This window comes from Kryptolebias marmoratus, linkage group LG19 (genome assembly GCF_001649575.2).
Source record: "Kryptolebias marmoratus isolate JLee-2015 linkage group LG19, ASM164957v2, whole genome shotgun sequence".
In the NCBI taxonomy this organism is placed as follows: domain Eukaryota; kingdom Metazoa; phylum Chordata; class Actinopteri; order Cyprinodontiformes; family Rivulidae; genus Kryptolebias; species Kryptolebias marmoratus.
The window spans coordinates 5,934,194-5,956,280 of NC_051448.1; the positions used below are offsets into that span (position 1 = coordinate 5,934,194).

Here is a 22,087-nt window from a genome sequence, read left to right on the forward strand (position 1 = left end):
CTGCTGTCTTCATCTTTTTAATCTAACCCTCCAACCCATTTTTTCAGTTTAAAGTTTGTCAAAAATAAGAAAATAAAATAAAAACAGAGCTAAACATACAATAATTTAACTAATGCAAAAAAACATGCAAAGTAACAGAAACAAGCAAATCAATTTAAACTATTTGGAGTATGCAGAGGGGGGAAAAAAAGAAAAAAAAAACACCATAGCTTTCAAAGAAAAAAAACGGGAATCATTCAACTTGGCATCTCTGAATCTTAAGGCTTCCCCACTGTACATATGTAGGTATGTCAGGTTTGTGCGCATGTACACGATGTATGAAGATATGTGGACTAAGCCCTCTCCCGTTTCAGGGGGTTTGTTTTACCTGTTGTGGATCTGAGAGTTGAAGTGACAGTGGAGGATGTCATTGAAGGCAAGCAGTCGTCATCTTGGGAATAACCAGCCTGAATTGCACGGAGGTAACTGTGGCTTCGAGTGCGGAACGAACCAGGCAGGTCCAAGGCCTCCATGGCCTGGGATTCTACTTCACTAAAAACGGACTCGCAAACTGACTCAAACTGGCCATTGATCTCAGTCTCACTCACCTGAGAGACAAAAACAGGAATAGCAGTCCTTAATTTTTCCTCTTCCTTTCTCTTTCTCACTTTGATTCTTCCCCTTTGTACAGCAAATATGAAGGAGGGTTAGCATAAGGAAACGCCACCGTAAAATCCAACCTTAAACTGAATGGATGTCAGATCAAAAGGAACAAAATGTAGATGACAACAATAAAGAAATCAGAAAAAGATACAGGTTTTACAAGACAAATTGACCACAAATTTCAAAATAAAGATCTAACTAACTGGATAAACAAAGTGTTTTAGAAAAATACTAAAAGAATAATTTGTAAATGTTAAAACAATGAAACTGTCATGTCATAATTAAAACAGGCAGTCCTGAGCTGTTTCGTCTCATCCTATTCACAGATCCAAGTCACTATGGAAGGATCACAGGTGCAGTCAGAAGTTTCTATCCACTCATCATGAGCCTGAATGTCACTTTAACCTGAGGTATTTAATGATTTATTCTAACCATTTTTTTCCCAGAGTGGAATGCAAATAAAACAAACAACCTCAATGATTTTTAAAAAGAAGAATTGAGCTTTCTGTGGATGTTCTCTAATCCATACAGGGACAAAACTATTCATTGTTGCATCAAATGTATTTTGGGGTAATATTTTAGTTTTTTTGTCAAAAGGTATACTACACAGAAATAAATATTTTAAATAGCAATTTTTTTGCAGCAAATTAGCATTGAGCAACAAACAACACAAATAACAAATCTAAAAGAGTCCAGTTCAGCATCAGTAAGCATCAGTAACATGCAACTTGCTAAGGATTGTTTAACCAAATATTAGTGGGAGTATATGTATATATTTGGGCTTGTATGCATAATTTTGACCTTGTGTGGATTAGAGAAAACTCACAATAAATGGAAGTTGCATGGTGTATTATTTTTCCCATATTGGAAAAAGAATGGTTCAAATAAACCATTAAAAGCCCCCAATTATTAAACCATCCATGCCCATGACGAGTAAGAATAAAATTCTGAATACAATTGTAGTTGTGTTAATATTTTCGGTGTATACAATTGTATTTACGCTTTTTTAATTATAGAAGTTCTAAAAGCAATAATGTAATAACGGAAAGCAAATTATTTGCTATGAACAGAATCTTGCCTTTTCTAATACTTTTTTGGGTTTAGCTTGTAAAAACTCACACATAAGCTGGACAAGATTTCCGTGTCACTTAAGACTTTTTTTTAGCGAAATACTTTTCATCTGGAAATTAAAACCCACAGGAGTAAAGCCAGCCGATTGTACAACCCCTCTTTTGACCAAATTCTCTCCTCCTGTTACTCCTTCTCCACACAGAAGCTTTGTTGCTGGCTCTGTCAAAGATCTTCTGACTGCAGCAACCGCGTCTTGTGCCAGCGATGAGGTCCAAAACAGACTTGCACAACTGCATGAATTCATAGCAGGGTATTAAAGAGGGACATACCTGAAAAGGTTAGCGTGTAATGCAAGGTTAGACATAAAGCTGTTGTGTCTAGGTCTAGTCCAGTGGTGCCCAATCCTGGTCTTTGAGGGCCACTATCCTGCATGTTTTAGATGTTTCTCTGCTTTGACACACCTGAATGAGTGATTAACAGGCTTCTGCAGAACGTGACGACCTGCTGAAGGGCAGGGAACCAACTACAACATGCAGGATAAGGGCCCTCCAGGACCAGGACTGGGCACCACTTGTCTAGTCTTTACTTTGAAGGAAAAAAAAGGTAGTTAAAGCAGATTTCTGGTCTTTAATAAGTTAACTGAAGGTTTGATTAACATGTCTTAGTAATCCAAAGTGATGAATAGTGTATCAGTGAAGCCAGGGTCTAAATAATAAAAAAACTAATTTCTTAAATATATAATTTTACTTTCACCTACTGCACTACACTACAAAAACTCTTGGTGTTAGATAGATCTTGAACTCTTTCCTGTCCCATGTTGGAATTATTTAAAGCACTTTGAGGCGCAATACTTTTAAAACCACCCCCAATTTCTTTATACTTTGTTTCCAAGGAGCCAGATTATCTTGTAATCTTTTAAACTGATCTTGATCAATAGTTCTTCAGGCTTCCTGAAGGTCTTTTCAGTGACTTTAGACTTTGGTTGCTTTTTTAAACAGATTCTATCCAGTCTTTAAACTTGACCATGACAAAATATTGTATGTTTTAAAATCACGGGGAAAGTGAAAAAGAAGAGGACAAAAGATATCTCTTCAGATGAACAGTATCTGAAAATCATATATTTAAAACATAGAATAAAAAAATCCACCACAAAGGACCTAAGAAATGCAACATTCTTCAGCTGATCATCTGTTGTATGCCAGGTTTTCAGCTCTGTCTTTGGAATTTAGCTTGTTGATGCTAAAATACAATTTTTAGTCTAACAGTGTTATTTTTGGTTCTTGTGTTAAAGAATCAGTGAAGAAAAGGGAACAAATTGTGTTTTGGTGTCAGGCTGCTGCTAAACAAAGTCCCTAAAGAGTCCATTTAAAATAGGTTGTTTGTTAAGTTGTCCGTTTTGTGTAGACAGAACACTGGTCTGTCTGAATAATAAAACAAACCTGAAAAATGGCCCGATACAAGGACTGGACTGAAAATAAGTAAAAAAAGAAGCTAGGGATACAAAGAAAAAACTAAAAGGGTATTCAGAAAGCCTGAAGAGTTAGTGATCAAATCCACTGTAAATTAAAGGTCAAGCACTTCCTGATGGAATGCATGTCACCCGCCACCTTTCAGAGTTTTAGACTAAAAGCATCTCATGTTGAGAAATGACAAAGCTGTAGATGTTTTCATCAAACCTTGAAAGTAATGTGATGTGCAATCTCGTGCACAAGAGATCAGGCTCAGAGTATGTGTGGTGAATGACTCTCAGCCACAAGCACAGCAAAGTTTAGCACAGTTATTGCAAAAATTGACTAAATTTAGCATTTTGTGTTAGCTCATTTCAACTAGCTGTGGTGGCCATCTTGAATCCAGTTGCCTCCAAAGGTTAGTCAGTTATAGAGCTAAACCCAGTGAATATTTCCTGATAGATTCATTAAAATCAATCCACTGGTTCATGAGAAATTTTGCGAACAGAAAAAAAATGACTCCAAATAGTTAATGGAAACATTTTAAACAAAAAAGTCCTATATTATCTGTTAGTACTTAGAATATGTGTTGTGGGGTATTAGTCTCAGCGACTACCACAGCCAACCTTAGGTCAATATCTGTAAAACTGGCTGAGTTGTAGCCATTTTTGTGTTTTTCAGTTCCAATAAAAACTTGTCTAGTGGTTCATGAGATATTTTGGTAACAGACAGCTACATGAACACACACACACACACAGACATGGGCCAAATATTATCATCCACCTTCACCTTTTGGCAGCGGGGCATAAAAATAACAACTCTGGCTTCTTGGAAGCAAAAAAAAATATGCACAGTACTGCATATTCTTTTAAAGCCGTTTTGGCACTTGGGCCATATAGAAAAAGGTCTTAAACAGTATGCCACACTGAAAGAAATCAAAAAATAATCTAAAGGTTGTTTAAAAATCTGGCATGCTCATATTATATAATGTAGCTGCAGGTGATGTCAGAAGAACTGACACTTTGCAGCTGTGCTATATGTCATATTCCAGTAACAGTGGTTTTAAACAAGACTGAAGTAAAGTTGTCACATTCTATTAAAAGCTTGTTTTATTCTCACTCTGTGAATCATTTGTCAGGTCTGGGTTTTTTGGGGGGGGTTTTTTGGCTCTCCAGCTTGCAAGTGAGGTTAGAGGGACCCAAACGTGAGTCGAGCCAGTGAGGAATGAAACTGTACCAAGTGGGAATAAGGGGCGGGTGTGTACAATATAGCAATGATCTGTGAAGCTCCACCCATTAATGTCACTGCAAAACCTTCTACATGATAAGTATTTTGTCTTTCTGAGTGTAGCTTCCATGGGAAGGATGTTTGAGACTCACCTGGCTGAGGCAGCTTGCCTGACTGAGGGTGCTGACGGCGCGCATGTAGCTCTGGTTGCGAGAGCGAAAAGGAGGGGGGTGGAAGGAAGTGGCAGGATCCAGTGTGACACTTGGGTGGGGCCGCAAATCTCTGGTTTGCAAGTGGTAACCCTGGCTGAACAAAGACAGGGGGCAGATACAGACAGTTTCACAGTTCAAAAGCCACAAGTGGAACACCAGAACTGTAGTTAATGAATCTGCTGTCCACTCTATATATGAGGAAAGCATGGTGAGATTTAATGTCAGAGTAAAATATCAGTCATTTTAATGACTCATCTCCTTGACACTAATTGAAATGTGATGTATTTGAACAGGCTGAGTTGTAGCTTTAAGTGTCCCATGTGACAACAATAAGTCGTCCACCCCAAACCTGCAGAGCACACGTGCAGCATGGCTTTACTTCGTGTGCGTGAAATAATGAGAGCTTGGAGCTACAATAATGGGAAATTATTACATTCTCCACCAGTGCATGAAAAACAGCAAGGCTTTGTTTTTTTTATTAGTAGACAAAAGCGGACGAGATCAGAACCCCGCAGAGATGATGGCAACAAAAATGCCACTGAGCACTCAGAGGCAGAAAGAATGACTGCCGCCTCTCTGGGTTCACAGAATTTAGCTTCAAAAAAAAAAATGCCTGAAAATAAACAATAACAGATGGACATGATGAAAATAAGCTAAGAAACCACAAGCTTTGATGCTGTGAAGATGAGGTAATTCTACCTTCATCATAAATAAACTCAGTGGACCTAACAAACTGGAAATCTTATTTATATGAAGGGCACAGCCCTGTGATGACAAGCTACTGAGTGACGGGTTGATGCAGGTTTTTGATCTGTTGAAGTCAATGATAATTAAATCAGTTTTTGCTTCTTAAAAAGATGAATCTGCACTCTGAGTTCATTTCCCTCACACCTGATAGGCAGAATTCTTTACCCAGGCTAAGTTTTTTTTTTAACTCTCTCAAAAACTCCATGCCAGTGAGAAAGAACGCTCCATTAGCTAATAATAAACCTACACTTTTGCATGACATCATTTGCTTAGTTTGTTGCAGTTTTCTCAACAACATCATCCACGTTGCTATGCATATTATATTTAATACGAGCTAATGTAGCGTTCTTTCACACCTTAATGTCATTTGTGAGAAAGAGTTGTTTTATAAGCCTAAACAACACCCTCATTAGGATAGCCATTACCCCAGCCTTGACAAAGACTTTTGCCCTTTTTGTCCAAACTACCTCCTCTATGACTGATGTCACGGTTTGTAACAGAACATCACTTCAAAAATGACCAGACTATCCCTTTATGACTAAAGTAGAAGTCCAGTTGGTCTATATTATATATTTCAGTTAACTGTATTTTATATTAACAAGTCATTTTCTTAGTATTTAAGGGAACTTAATGCAAACAACATCTGGGCCTTTTTTTTTTCTCCGAAGGTTTGAAAAGCATCACAATCACAGCTGGAGACAGTAATCATGTACTTTAACACACTATGAAACTCAAGCTCAGCCACTATGATTGCATGAATGTGGTTTTTTTCCATGTGTAAACTTTTAAAACATAACTACATCTATTAGTACTGAGTCTATTAGCCATTTACCACCATCTGTCAGTATGATTTGCTTACTTGTTATAAAACCCTTGACTAAAAACCTGAAGTATATACACACTGAGCTGGGCAGCCAGGCCTACCTGTGAGAGTCTAAATGGGGTCTCTGCATGGCTGATTTGAGGACGAGAGCATCCGGTCGTATGGCCTTCTGTGGAGAAATCTTAGGACTGGTGTCGGAGTCCCCGCTTTCATCCTCCAGCTCTCCCATAGCCTTGACGTAGCTGCTGCTCCTCATGCGTCGACATGGGATCTCCTCATCTTTATCACCGGGGTATCCGCTCCACTCATCTTGGGGCACCTGTAAATTTATTCAGCGTGTAAATTCATAACATAATACTATCATGCTTAAAGATTTGTGTTTATTTCATCCAGTGTTTGTGGAGACTTCCTGAATACAGGAAGTACAGATGCATGTAGTTGTGCTCAAAACACACAGCTTGTGCTGCTTAATGTGAGGAAAACCATTATTTGCAAGCAGATTGGAGCCCAATTATCCAAATGAGTCTGAGAAATTTACCACACAAGCAAACTGAATAAGATTTGACGTTTCTTTTTTTCACAAAGAAAATAATATGCCCATTAACCGCAATTCATTGACCTTAAAAACAGACCTTTATAATTAAACAATCACAACGCTAAACTTCATCCTCATTAGAGTGCAATCCTTTCTCAGAAAACATGCAATACTAAAAATAGAGACCTAGCTTTCCTTGAAAGAATGCATTTCATCCACCTCCTTGCAAGAGTTTTAGACTAAGATCATTTCATGTAGAGAACTGACAGAACTGGAAATGATGCCATGTGAAATCTGATGTGATATCACGACATGTCACGCTCAAAGTATGCATTGTGAATGACTCTCAGCTACAACTACATCAAATTTTAGCTCAATATCTGTAAAAAAAATTACTTGAATTACTTGAATTACTTTTTTCATGTTGGCTAATCCTGAATATTTTTAGCAACCATCTTCATTTACAATGATTCCTATCAGCTGTAGAGGCACACAGACTGACAGAGTTGACTCCAAATGGTTAATAGCACAATCTCTCAGAGCTCAAAATGTGTTGTGGATTAATTTTAGCTACGGCCACAACAAATTTTAGGTAAGAGTTATAGTTCTTTTTGTGTTTGTTTTTATAAGTTTACTTGGCTATGTCAGCCATCTTGAATTGGGTTGACTCAAAACAATAATACACTGAAGAGGTGCATACATTCAATAAATATTTCCTGTAGGTTTCATTAAACTCACTCCAGTGATTTATGAGATAATCTGGTAACAGACAGGCACACACACTCACACAGATGCGCAAAAACATTTTTGTCTGCCTTCACCTTTCAGCAGCGAGCAAATGTTTAAAATTGTATATATTAAAACAATATTTGTTCACAAGTTGCAGTGATCTTCTGAGGTATGCATGAAAAGTCTGAGATTTTCACTGTTAGGTTACAGCACCTTCCTTTTAAAAACTGAATTTTCCCATATATTTTTTTTTTTCGGTACGTTTTACAGGGTGAAGTGAGAATCCAGACTCCACTCTTTACCTCTCTTTTGCAGAGTGGGCCTCTTTTCAAATCTTATTCGTGCAAATTACATTCAATAACCCTTATATCGTGTTATTAGAGTATGTGAGAACGTACAGTAACCAGCCTGACAGCGCGCACAGCCAACGGAGTTTAGAGCGCTTCTCAAGCAAACGGCAAAAATACTTGACAGGCAGTTTTATTCACAAATACTAACCCTGTCAAAGCAATCTGGCTTTGGATTGTTTAGTTTTTCTCTTTAAGGCGCAGTCTCTTCACAAGTCATGCACTGAATTGATAGATCGTCAAAACACCTCACCACAAACACAAACAAATAAATAACTGCACAGCTCGGCAGGACAGGTTAATGTACAATTACAAGCTTCCTCCTATAAACCCAGACTTCATTAATTATTTAATTCCTCTGTATCTCATTAAGGAATAAATGAGAAAGCCAAATTTACAACTTTCCACCTAGAAAAATCAAATGTAATTAGTCAAATTTTCTAGTGAGGACATTAAAGAAATAGACAACTCAAAAAAAGGGCAGAGCGGCTCTTCTCTGAGGTTAAATGAACATTACATAAAATAACTGCTGATGAAAACTTGCAGGAAGTGTCACTCAAACGGCAAAGCACAACATTTCTGACTTCCTAATCATGTGGTACAGTGAATGCATCATGAGTCACGGCTGAAGCTGAGAGGAAACAAAGACTGTTCTGAGCAGGAAATGTGACAAATCTTTCTCCTGCAAATCTGACTGAGGTAAAGCCCCCAAACAAATTGCTTTTTTTTTATATAGTTCTTGAGCTGAAAGGGATTTAATACAATCAAATAGGTTCTCACATACAGAACAAAGCAAATTTTAAATATATTTTCTATATGAATAATATTATAGAACTCAAATGGACCCAAAATTTAAACGCATCAGAGCTGTGTGATGAAGGGATCACAGTACCTCATGACATTTTACTAAACATTTCTCAAGATTACTGAAAGGGGTTTATTTGGAAATAATTTACTGTGCCAACTGTTGTGTATCTGCACTAAGATGCAAAAAAAAAAAAAAAAAAGAAATAATATATTTTTCTAAAATCGTGAGTCTGTGTAATTGTTTTCAGAGCACTGACACCAGACAGGAGGCACATCTGTGACAGAGGGACCGTCATTACACAGAACTGAAGCTGTTTCCAGGAAACAGCTTGGTTTTCCAAAACTGTGGGAAGTGAATAAATCATCATGTTTCATTGTTTTCTCTATCAGTGTTTTAAAAAACCTGTTCAGTCATTTTAAAGAACATTGTGACAAAACCGATAACTGGTTTTATATAAAGATAATTTGCTAACAAAATTGTATTTGTTCAAGTTTTCAGGAGCATTAAACCTAAAGTTTGGTTGGCTGAGACTGATAACCAACATATATTCTAAGTGCAAACAGAATGCACAAGATCTTTATTTAAAATTCTGCTTTTAACCATTTAGAGTCAACTGCGTTGGTCTGTTAGCAAAAAACCCATGATTCACAACACAGATTTTAATGAGAAATCATGAGCACAGCTTCAAAATGCATCATGGAACATGATAAATTTGCATGTCATAAAATAAATCTGTCTTGGTATTCTATCACCATGACTGTACCACATCATCAGAAATCTTTTAAGCCTGTTGCTTAAAAAAAAAAAAATCTATAAAGATGTCAGAATATGTGTGCAAAGTTAATACCTCGAGCTGTGGGTCCTGCAGATGTTTATTGTGAAACTAATGTTCATGCAGTTAGACTACAGCTGGTTAATATGCTTTAATTGTTGGGTAAAACGCTGAGTGGCAGTTAGTGGGGAGAAAAGCAGGATGAATAAAGGCTTCAGACTGAACTTTAAACTCAGCTCTGTGATTCATTATGATGGGAAAGAACCACTTTGATTACCTTTCTCTGAGGTGCCATGGTGCATCTTTACACCTCTGGATACAGCCTTCCAAAAGTAACACTCACAATGCAAATAAAGCCTTGAACACGTCTGAAGGATTTTGTTGAAACCCATTTTTCTATTTATAAAGTTGTTTAGGTAGTTTATGCTTACACAGCAAAGGCTGCCTATTGTTCCCCATGAGGTTCACGCTGCAAGTTTTAATACAGCACACTGTCATTCATGGTAAAAAAAAACACACACAAATTACAAGCTTTCATGTTTGCTTTGACTCACCGTAATAATAAGTGCAGCATTTACTTTTTATCAAACTGTCTCTGAAATGATCAATTTTAACATTAACAAGAGCAAATACCTTCATATCGTTTTCATTAAAGCTTATCTGATTTCACTCAGACTGAGGTGTGATTATTACCGCAGAGATATTCGGTGTTTGACTGTACGACACTGTCAGTGTGGGGCAGTTGTATCAGTTATTCGAGCAGAAATGACAGTCGTAGTTATTGAGAGAACCGTACCAGGAGCAGAACCGTCCTAAATGCTCCGTCAGTCACTCACTTTATCCCGTTATATGGTTTGGCTGAAGTACTGTCACAGAGCGGACAATAACTGACAGCCTCTTTTCAGCCTTGACACAGCAGATAGCCTCTGCATCACACTTCCTTTAACTTTTATGTTCATTTTAATTTTTTTTTATCTTTTAAATCACTCCACCATATCCCATTATTTGATTTGACTGATAGATCTGTAAGAGAAAAGGTGAAGAACCAGACATCAAAAGACACTTGAGATTTTTACTGAACACATAATACAGCAAATGGGTATTAGAAAATTATTTAGAATTTGCAATACCAGCACACATTATTAATCTCACATATTTTACTCAAAAGTTTTCATTAACTCTTTGTTTGAGATAAAAACTGTTCTGAAGCATATTGACAAGACGTTAGAAGAATTCTCCTTTGCTTGTTTGGAGCAGGATGACTCACTACTTGTGCTCTAGATTTTACTTTTCAGTCTTTTATTGCTTACCTTGCTAATAGGAAGACGAATCTCTGCCTGTCATTTGCTTTAAAACAAATCGTCACTTTCCAATCCTGTCTAACTTGCAAAGACGAAATAAAGAAAAGATTTACCAGTAAAACTAAAACTATTTGATCAATTTTTGCTTACATTTATCCTCTCCCATCTGAGCAGAGAAGCATTCAGCTTTATTCTGCTAACCTAATTAATCAGTCTTGAAGGCAGCAGCAAAGAATATACATCATTTTCATCTTAATGGCCAGCCATTGATCATCTGGGGTTGTGGTTAACAAGGCAGCCATCACTTCTGGAGGCCGTGAGCAGCTCATTAGCACTACCGTCTGAGCTCATTTGATGCTATATCCACCTGAAGAGACCTGTTCAGCTGTGCCTCTGAGGCTGCTAGAAGATGGTTTGTGTAAAAATATCCTCCGACAGTTCAGGAAGTGATTTCATAACACCAGCACATGTGAGTCACCGGTGTATTTCTGGAGTAAACCAATCAGCTAAATGTTGAGCATCATTTGGCAGAGGTGTAAACTTATCTACAAAGATTTACTGAGTTATCTCTAGAAATGCCCAAAAGCTCTTGCTGAATTATTACTACTACCAAAATCCACAGATCCAGAACACAGCAGTTACTGTACAACCATAGGCACATGCAGTATATTACAGAGTAAAGGTCAACTCATGCTCTGTGTTTTTTACAGCAGAGACACTATTAATTAAAATCCTTGAAAGAATGCACATCATCTATCAAATGATAATGTTTTGAGTGTTTGCTCGCAGATAAACCGTTAACTTTAATCGTTAATGCTAAAGTTTTGATCAAAGATCCAGTGCAATAAGTAGAATTTGGAGTATATGCTTCAATTTGCTTCCCATAAGTTTTATAATATATTTGGAACAGTTGATTTGTTTCATGCTATAGCATCAAATGATCCAGCTGCACAGAAGTACATGTGATAAATGCTTTTGTTTTATGGAAATGAAAGGCAAACTTTAAAAGCATGTGTCATCACTTTTCTATAACAGCTAAACACTAATGTGTTTTTAATTAAAACGTCCTGGTAGATGCGTTTACCCTCTCAAATGAGACCAGCAAGCACTTGCAGACTCTTTAATCAAACATGTGTAAAATAAAGGTACAACCACTGTATGGGCAGTAGATGAAACAGTCTAAATGACACTTTGAATGCAGATTTGGAATATGCTTTGAGAGTAAATAAATCCCAATATACAGAGGCTGAAACATAGACAATTCAAGCCTCAAGGACATAACACATATTAGCCATTATAAGAAGCTTGCTAATCATTAAGATCAGGATCAAAAGGAAAATTTTCATTAAAATGCATAAAAAGTTTTGAAAAAGTTTTGAAGCTCCCTTTTACCAGTCGAGATAAAAGCCCAACAGCAGCCTGTCGCAAAGAGACTCAAGGTCAGCATGTCTCTTTTTTATTCATTTTTATAAAGTAAATAACGTTCTAATTAAATACCTAGCATTCATTGAAAGAATGCCACTTGTGCTGGTTTGGTTAAACCTTGCAAATGACATTATGCTCGATCTCGCTGAATGTTGAGTTTTCATAGGACGTAATAGTGCTCTCAGAGTTTGGATTGTAAATGTTACCAAATTTTAGCTCAACATCTGTAAAACTGACTGAGTTACAGTCATTTTTGTGATAGCTAATGTTGATCAGCGGTGGTAGCCATCTTGAATAGGGATGACTCCAAAGGTAAATCATTTATAGATGTACATCCAGTGATTACTTTCTGAGGGTTTCGTTAAAATCTGTTCAGTGGGTTATAAGATAATTTTCTATCAGGCAGATGTAGTTGACTTTAATAGACAACAGCAAAGTTTTACAAACAGATTTCGCCTGATCAGTCAGACCTCTGTGTACGTGTTGGGAATGAGTGTCAGCTACTACCACAGCAGATCAGTATCTGTAAAACTGGCTGAGCTAGCTGAGGCGGCCATCTTGAATAGGGTTGACTGCAAAGGTTAATCACTTTTAGATGTTTAACCAGTGATTGGTTTCTGACAGTTTCATTAAAACCGATCCAAAGGTTCCAAAATACTTTGCAGACAAACACACATACACACAGGCAAAACCACTATAGGCAGTTCACTTTTGGTAGCGAGGAATAAAAAGGAGTTTCTTAAAAAATGAAAGAGTATTATTTTGCTGTGTTTGCACACACATATGTAGAAGCCAGAAGAGATGGGCTTCAAGGCAGGCATGGTGACGTAGGAGCCACACTGGGGACACGCTTATGAAAAAAGATCGAAACCCGCCGTTTTATCTCTGTGAAGATCTGACACTTGCTGAGGATGGATTAGGTTAACATATAACCCCCAGGCAGATCTATCCTCGTCACAAGTGAACATTCACCTAAAAGCCCCAGCATCAAATGAGCTGCACTGGCCTCTGCCTTTGCACAAATTGCCCCTCCCTTTTCTCCTCTGAATAAAGCTCTCTTTGTGGACAGACTCGGAGCAGATTGGGCCCATGTTGCACCTGCAGCCTCTTCACTTGCTGACACATAAGCATGCCAAAGCATGGTCTGTATAAAACTGCACACTTCACAGAGGATGTACAGGAAGATTTTCAGGGAAAAAAAAAAATATATATATTTAACCCTACCCAGGCATGGGCAGGCATAAATTCAAGAAAAAATTCCACTGTCATTCTCAATTATAAAAAACGTAATTGGTAGCAAATGTCAGTAATAACGCATTTAAGACAGTTTTCAAATTTATTAAAGTGAGCACCAGTATAGAGCAGCACGGCAGAGCAGTGATTCTTTTACAACAAGAAGATTGCAGGTTTGCCTTTGGGCCTTTCTATGTGGAGTTTACATGTTCCCCTTGTGAATGTGTGTGTGTTTTTTTTCCCCCATAACCCCAAAACATGCATGTTAGGTTAATTGGTAACTCTAAATTGCTCCTAGGTGTGAGTGAGAGGGTGAATGGACCAGTCCAGGGTCTACTCTACCTCTCAAACAATGACACGAATTTAAAAAATGTGTTCAAGATACTGCTTGTTCAACTTCTTATTGTTCTGATTGGACACCACAGTATCAACGTTCTTATACAACCTCCAGAAACCTAAATGAAGCCAGGGTGGAGTCCTCTCAATTACAGAAATATAGAACAATACAGATTCTGACATCTTCATTCATGAGGAAAATAAAGATGAGAACTGAGTCCTGGCAGGACTCAAAAATGATTGTAAGTCAGTCAGTTTTACAGATTCTGAGCTAAAATTTAGTGTTATAGTAGCTGAGTAGTGGTTTGATAATGACAAACATTCTTTCTTTATTTTAATTTTATATGTTTTTAAAGTAGTTCTCTGGAGGTTGTCTCTTCACAACTTCCCCATGAATCAGTGTTGCATCTCTACATAACACACAAACTGGTAAAGAACCAATTTTAAAACCTATTTTTAATGGAGCTAACATGGTATCTTAGGTTCAGAAAGTTCACAGCACAATTTCTCAATTTGCCTCCAAAAATCATCTATTCTCACCTGTCTCATCCCTTCACCACATCCGGCATTCCCATTCCTTTTCATCCCATTCATACCCCCATCCCTCACCCATACCTGTTTTTCATCCCTCTCATCCTTGTCTATCCTTTTCATTTTATTTAACTCGGCTCACTCCAGAGAGCTGCATAGATCAAGGCCAGTGAACATAGTCAGATTCAAGTCCAACTCTGCTCAGTTCAATCCAGTACTCTATACCCCCTCATTGCTTTCATCTTTATACCTACCAACATCCAGTCACCCATCTGGGGGTCCTAACCTTGCCAGTATGTTTATCCAGCGAGGCAGTACCTCTACTCTGACTTTCCTTTTTCCTAGCCACCAACCAGATGAGATTCAAACTTCAGATCAACAGTCTCTCATTGTCATTCCCTCAACTTTTAATAAACCTGTAAACTCACTTTGTTGTGATGTGGTTCCTGCTCGTGATTTTCTTAACAATAGACTGTTGTGATGACATTTGTTTCAATTTATATAGTTACATCTATAAAAATACCAAAGATAACACACTAAAACAGATTTTTTGCACCAACAAGATAACTCCCAGAGAGCAATGAATGAAAACCTGGCAGGTGTGCAGTGTGAGGGAACTGGATAAACTGGAGGACAACCAAAATGTCAGGCTTCATGACTTATAGTGCTCTACTCCCTTTTTGTCTGTGGCTTTAACCACAATTATTTCTGATAGTGTGCAAGCGAACAACCTTGTACATCAGCTACAGCTGAATAACATGTTTTTCTATAAGACACAAAAGCTTGTCTTCTATATTAGCGTTTAGCTTGGAGCTTAATCATAATGTGACAGTAACTGACTCAGTAAAGCTCCTCATCGTAACACAAAACAGCTCCCTGAAGAAACCAAATAACAAGGAACTCTGGTTAAAAATATTGATGTCTCACACTTCTGGAAACTGTAAATGACTTGAGAAAAGTAGAAGAAAGTACGGAGGGTTTTACAAACCTCCATGGAAGGATTTCTAATCAATTCAATCACTGTCTTTTTACACAAAGGGATTTTTAAAGCAAAGAGTGGGTATTGATCTCAGTTATCGGTTGTTATTTGTTAAGAAAAGTGACGCTCAGGGTTTCTCACTTTCCTTTTAGTCTACAAGTATAGTTTTCATTTGTTAGTCTTCAAATATTTAGAAATATCAGGAATCCACAGCTGTAGAGAAGACTTTAGATTTGAAATACTGAAACACAGCTCTGTTCTGATCGATCAAACAAAACTGCCTCTTGTTTTTGTTGACCTCCTTTAACTTGTTTTTTTTTTTTACCATCTCTTTAGTTCAGGCCAGCTCAACCCACATCTCAGAACTTCTCAATACCTGAACAGATCTGTGTCAGCCCACCTCAACTCACTGATCAGTTAAATCCTTTCATTCAGCTGGTATCCTGATACATCATGTGCTCCTTTAGTCTGCCTACCTTAGCAGCCTACACCATGAGCCTCTTCACAACCCACCTCCACTACAGCTCCTCCTTGTTTAACCTTTGACCTTAACTGGTTAATGTCTGTTATCATTGATGCAGCTCTTATGTGCATTTTGGGGGTAGCAGATCTTCCATTGCAGGGTTTCAAGTGAGTCAGGAGATCCCAAAACACAACGATACCGTACATCTATATATAAATCAACATTAATAGCTACTATAATTGCACATGATTCTATTTATACTCTGACATTATACAGTTGTATGGCTTGTTTGAAAGCTGGATTACTTACAATGATAATCCATATTGTGAGCAAATAACTATTTCAACTGAGGATTACATAGAAACCCAGATTTTTTTTAAAAAATTCACATTTTGCTAGAGTTTTCAGTTTCAGACTTCTCTTGTGTCTCCTCCAAGGAGAGAGCTATAAAGCCCCTTAGGGGATATTGGTGAGGAAAAAAAAAGATTTCTTGTGAGCATGGGAAACATTCTTGTGAGCACACTATATTATCTGGTGCATGCCAGAAAGGATTCTTGTGCGCACAACAAACAACAATAAACTATTTATCCAAAAAAACAGTAAATATAAGGCAAACTATATAAGCTAACAGGTTACCAATGATGTCTGGCAAGCACAGCATTATTGTCTACATCGGCAATTTCAAGATTAAAATATAGCTCAGTTAAATCTTTTAGTTCACTTTTCAAATCAAAAACAAAAGGCACAAAATTGTATTGGATATTCTTTTGCGCATGACAGTTTTGTCTGCATCAAACACTTCTCTGGTGCGCGCAAGATATTACTGTGTGAGCACCAGAGTTGTTTCTCGTGCAAACAAGACATTTTTTTTTTCAATTCACCGACATCGCCTTAGGGGCTCTGTAGAGTGTAGAGGTGGATAGAATATGCAGAAAGTACTAAACCAAATTTCATTAAACCTGGAAGAAAGCTGAAGTGTGGGAAAAAGAAGAGCCAATTTAAATTTGATTTGGATCTGGATCACTGAAGCTGTGAAACACAACATTGGGTTTGGTGAAAGATAGACTTTTTTGGTGCTCTCATTTACTAAACTCTACTCCGATAAATGGAAACTCTACATGGGTTAATTGTAATGTAATTGTTTGCCTAGGAAGAATTTTTGAAAATTACACAAGAGTTCTCAGATTAAACTTAGCAAGCAACATAAAACCACTGTTTTTTTAAGCAAACTATAAACACAAACAACAATTAAGCAATTCTGCAGCTCCATCCACTACAGCTACAAACTCATAATGCAAAGTAATGCTAACCTGCTTTAAAATATATTGCTTTAATGTATTAATACATTTATATTAAGAAGTTATGACTCACCTGAAGGTAGTGACATGTTCTAGATGTTTTGAGGTCTGTGTGCATCATGGGTTTGTCTAAATTAAGCGATGACTTCCTGTAGGCCTCCTTGGCCTGGCTGACTGTCAGTGTCGACCACGAGCTCCTTTTCATAAATTTGCCCTCAGGTGCCATCGCCATGCTCTCACAGGCTGAACACTTGACATCATTGTTGCTCTTGGAGGCCTTGAGTGACATGTGGCTGTGCATGGAGTCTGGATAGCAGTGAGTGATGTGTTCCCCATGGTGCCGTGACATTACACTGGGTGTGCGATACGTGCTGTCACTATCCAAGTTGTCATCCGAGCTCCACCAACCACCAGAACGTTGCTTTCGCTCTTTACTCTTGCTCCTCTTGCTGCCATGTTTGGTGGAGTGGTGGCCGTGATGGTAATAACCCCCCACTCCACCTCCACCTCCTACAATATCACCTTTTGTGCCGTTCATCTTGGATGACCCCTCCAAGGAGTGGGACTTGGTGAAGAGCTTCTGGACAGAATGAACGAGGTGTCTGATGCGGCCTGGACTCTCGCTGCGTTGCTCGGTGGTTGTGGAGGTGCGCTGGTACTGAAGTGTGTGGAAGCCATCGCGGTGTAGTGGCAGTTGTTTCTCAAACTGGTCTAGCAGATTAGCTGGAAGGCGGTTGCTCTTGGTGCCGGCGTGGTGGGAGGAGGCAGCTGCTGCCGCTGCAGCTGCTGCGACAGCTGGGGAGGTGGCAGAGGCTGTGATGGCAGCGCAGTCTTCCCGCGTGGCTGAGTCATAATACTGAGAGCTGTAGTGCATCCTAGGGAAGGTGCTGCTGGAGATGTGGTCGGATGCAGCAGGCGGGGGCATCATGACAGGGGACATCATCATGCAGTCAGAGTGGATGGAGCTGCGGGGCGAGTAGCGGTGGTGCAAGTCCATGGGGCAGCTCTCGGTGGGGCTGAGCAGGTATGACGGGTGACGAGAGTCAGAGCCATGGTGGATGTGGACATCATGGACATGGGGGTCGTAGTCCAAACCATGAGGTAAAGGAATCTGGTGCTGGGAACGGCTGCCCGATAAGCCCTTCATGTTCCTGGCAGGAGGGAGGCGTCTGCCTTCATTTACCTTCCGAGGTGGGGACCAAGATGAAATCTTCTGGTCTGTTGTAGAAAAATAAAAAGGATAAATTTCAATCAGATTTAATAAAACTGATATGAAAGCTCTATTATTTCTAAATAATCTCTCTTAAAGTACATTACTGTTGTGGTTTATACAAACAATGGCAGATTAATAAGACTGTGATACTCCTCACTCTTCAACTGGAAATAATGAAATCGCAATCTTAAACAGGCAAACGTTTTATAGGCATGCATATGTATTAACATTTCATCTTCTCAATTCAGTTTTCATATTGTTACAAAACACATGAAAGTCTAATGAAAACCTATTAAGTTTGATTATTCTAATTTACAGAAGTATGTAGATTAAGATAACCTCAGTAATCTCATAAAGATGGGTTTATTTGTAGTGTGAAAATATATAAATTACATCAGTCTGGGAAGGATAAGGCAAATGATGCTTATTTACAATTTAATATATATTTATTCTAGATTAAAATGTATTTACTAGAAAAATGTTTAATTTTAAAAAAGTGATGCATTTCTGATTTAAATAATTTGAAAACTGTTTTTTCTCCTTTTACACCTGCATCTATTTACACAATTTTCTGATAACAAATATTGGTCAACTCTCATCTCTATATTCTCATGTATTTCTTCATTTATAACCCTAGCCCTGGGCCAAAAGGCCCAAACCCCTTAAACCATGAAGAGACCCTAACCCTAGCCCTGGGCCAAAATGCCCCAACCAATCAAACTGTGAGGAGACACTAACCCTAGCCCTGGGCCAAAAGGCCCTAACCCCTTAAGCCCTGAGGAGACCCTAACCCTAGCCCAGTGAAAAAAGGTCCTTACGCCCCAACCTTGAGGAGACATTAACTCTAGCCATGGGCAAAAAGGCCCTGACCCCTCAAACCCTGAGGAGACCCTTGCCCTAACCCAAGGCCAAAAGGCCCTATCCCCTTAAAGCCTGAGGAGACCCTAACCCTAGCCCTCAATTTCTAATTTCAAAGATTTTAGAATAAGACCATTTCAGTGCCTCACACGGGGTTAAAAAGTTCAGCCTCCTAAATCCTTTTGTTTTGCTCGAGCCTTCGAGGTGGTTTATGATCAAAGCTGTTCCTTCTTCAATGAAACCTCCATGCAGGGCTTTGCAGAAACTGGGACACATGCAAACTATGGTCATAATATTATATTGTCTATTAAAAATTTACACTCTCAGTAAATTAAAACTTTAAATTTAAAAAAAAGTATTTTGAAATTCATATTCCACTCAAAATGTTGTTTATTACAACTGCAACGTTTCCGATGGTGTCGCCTATAAACACAAACCTCCACATTTGATATCATACACTTCTGTAAAAAGAGTGACCAGTTCCCCAACTTGTTTTATTATTACTATTGGTACTTTATTGTGTGATAGAAAAAGGGTAAGTAAGAAAATGTGTAAGGAGAAACCTAAATAAAAACTTTAAAATAAAAAACCCTGACAGGATAAAATGACTGCTTATTTCATCTTATTTGGAACAGTCCATTTCCTCCATTTCATCATACTGTAATTTGTTTTCACCACCTGTAAGATCAAATTCTTTTCCTTTTTGACAGTGAAAATACAACACATGTCATTCAGATACCTAAATGGATCTAAATGACATGTTTTATTAGAAGCACCTGTGTTCAGCTTCCTGCACTGACAGGACAGGCCACATCTTAACTGAGCTAAAAAAAAATTGAAAAATAAAAAACTTCACAGGTGTTGAACATGCCAGAGCACCTCGGCTGTGTGCCGTTTCCCCTGTAATTAATTAAGTTCTCTGCAGCAGGAAACCCCAGTCTGGAACGGGGCACAATGTCTTACATAACATTTGGGATCTCTAATCTTGCGCACCATTTCAAAGGAGCCAAAAATAAAATGCACAGTTGCCATGACAACTACTGCTAAAACCCAGGAATTGCAACAGGATTTTCAAGGTTGTGCGGGGTAGATCTCAGATTTAGAGAAAGAAAAGAAGACACGTATTGTATGTAACGTGGAACAGACTCTTTCTTCTCTACTACAAGGCTGGATTTGCCGTGTAAATTATGTTTAACTACTTTAACTCGGTATGGTTGAAGAGATCTGAAATATAGAAAGCAAATGTCTTCTACTTTACTAGTTTTCTGTTATCCTATTTTATTAATTATGCTGAATCGTGTTCTGTGTATTAGAATGTGATGGGTTTTTGATGCATCTTTACATAAGTTATACTAAGCAACAGCTTTAAAACAAACTGAATATGGATTAGTAAGATATTGGGTTATTTCTAGAAAAACTTCCTGTGGCTTTCAGGACTCAAATGTCTTTCACCTTCTGATAACCCGACCTATATGACCTCTGACATAAAGACAAGCTGGTTAACAAAACACTTTTGAAAGACCAGTGCTTCAACTCATGTTTAGTGTGGTTTGTTGCTCAGATTTGAATCAATGCTTTAACAATATAAGAGGAGTCAATAGTATACTATATAAAATTATGCAATATGGTACAATATGATCTGATAAAAAACATGATATGATCCAACAAAACATAACACCATGTAATATGAGAAAAGATGAGATGAGAAGTAAATGGACTGCATTTATTTTCTAGTATTTCCTGATCACTCAAAGCCAATTTTCACTACAAGTCACTTTGACCTACTAACACCAACACTGACACACCGACGTGCAGATCAGGGGCAACCTGGGGTTCAGTGTTTAGCCCAAGCCACTTCGGGATGTGAGGCAAGATAAGACGGGATATGAGATATGAAAGATGAGCTACGAGATGAGACGTGACAGATGAGACACGAGAGATCAGACGATGAGATGAGACATCAGATGAGATATTGGACGAGACGAGACGAACATGATTGTCTCACCGTGGAAGTTTGTTTTGGACGCAATAGCTGTCTTCACAAATGCTTTATTCAAACATCAGAGCAGAAATAACAGTTTTATTTAAATTTCTTTTGCTTTCCTTTAGACAACTGATGTACCTCAGCAGAAGCTGTTAAAACACTATTAATTATTAACAGGTGGAATTGGCCACATTTTGAAATCAGTTTTAACAGGTCAATCCTTGTGATTTATCAACAGTATTAAATATTGTGTATTCCTGTAGAAAGCAGTGAATGCTGTTTTGTAAAGCTGCATTCATGTAATAGTTTTCACATCCTTGTCATTTTTATTCCTGTTCTAATCTCATTTACTCCATCATATGTTGCTGTCTGTTACATTTCCTCATCATCATACAGATTCACTACATGTTTGACATCAGCTGGTCGCTGAGGAAACAAAATGTATTTGTGTAACAAGGAAGCTTTTCATTACAGGAAATAGATGAAATATTTATTAGTACAACAGCTTTATCTCAGCACCTTAATTAGCTCCCTGCACTTTCTAAGTATGCATAGATTTGCTCAGAAAGGAATGGACCTTTGAACACAATGTGTCTTAATGATTTACTGAATCTTCATTGAAGATTTTAAAATTAGCCTTCCAGACGCTGCATTGTTGCTCGACGCCGGATTGATTGGTGGCTGTCAGTGAAAGGAAGGTGTTATTACATGTTGGAAGCAAAGGTTTAATCCTGTTTGGTTAGACTGACAAGTGATTGGTCTTTGTGTAATTTGTGTTGCTGCAATAAGTATAAAGGTGCAAAATGTGTTCCAGCAAATGCTTCCCCTGGGGTCCAAACACCATTTAAAGGTTCTGCTAGAAGTCATGGGATGAGAGAGTGTGAAGAGTGAGAACTGTATGTGGGTTTTTATGGATTTAGGTTCATAGCTTCAACATTTTAAATTTAACTTCTTAAAATATACAGGTGCTGGTCATAAAATTAGAATATCATGAAAAAGTAGATTGATTTCAGTAATTCCATTTAAAAAGTGAAACTTGTATATTATATTCATACATTACATACAAACTCATATATTTCAAATGTTTATTTCGTTTAATTTTGAT

At 38.0% G+C, this 22,087-nt stretch overlaps 1 protein-coding gene across 3 annotated transcripts in view; it reads right to left on the reverse strand.

The window, feature by feature from the left end:
* LOC108233450 (disks large-associated protein 2) overlaps positions 1-22,087 on the reverse strand; it is a 114,155-nt gene that overhangs the window by 39,429 nt on the left and 52,639 nt on the right. For all 3 annotated transcript variants that reach the window (XM_017411928.3, XM_037981659.1, XM_017411931.3), the window contains 4 exons: positions 17,001-18,145; positions 6,272-6,489; positions 4,541-4,694; positions 368-587 (listed from right to left, as the gene is read on the reverse strand). In XM_017411928.3, the coding sequence (XP_017267417.1) occupies positions 368-587; positions 4,541-4,694; positions 6,272-6,489; positions 17,001-18,145 (1,737 nt within the window). The remainder of the gene's footprint in view (positions 1-367; positions 588-4,540; positions 4,695-6,271; positions 6,490-17,000; positions 18,146-22,087) is intronic.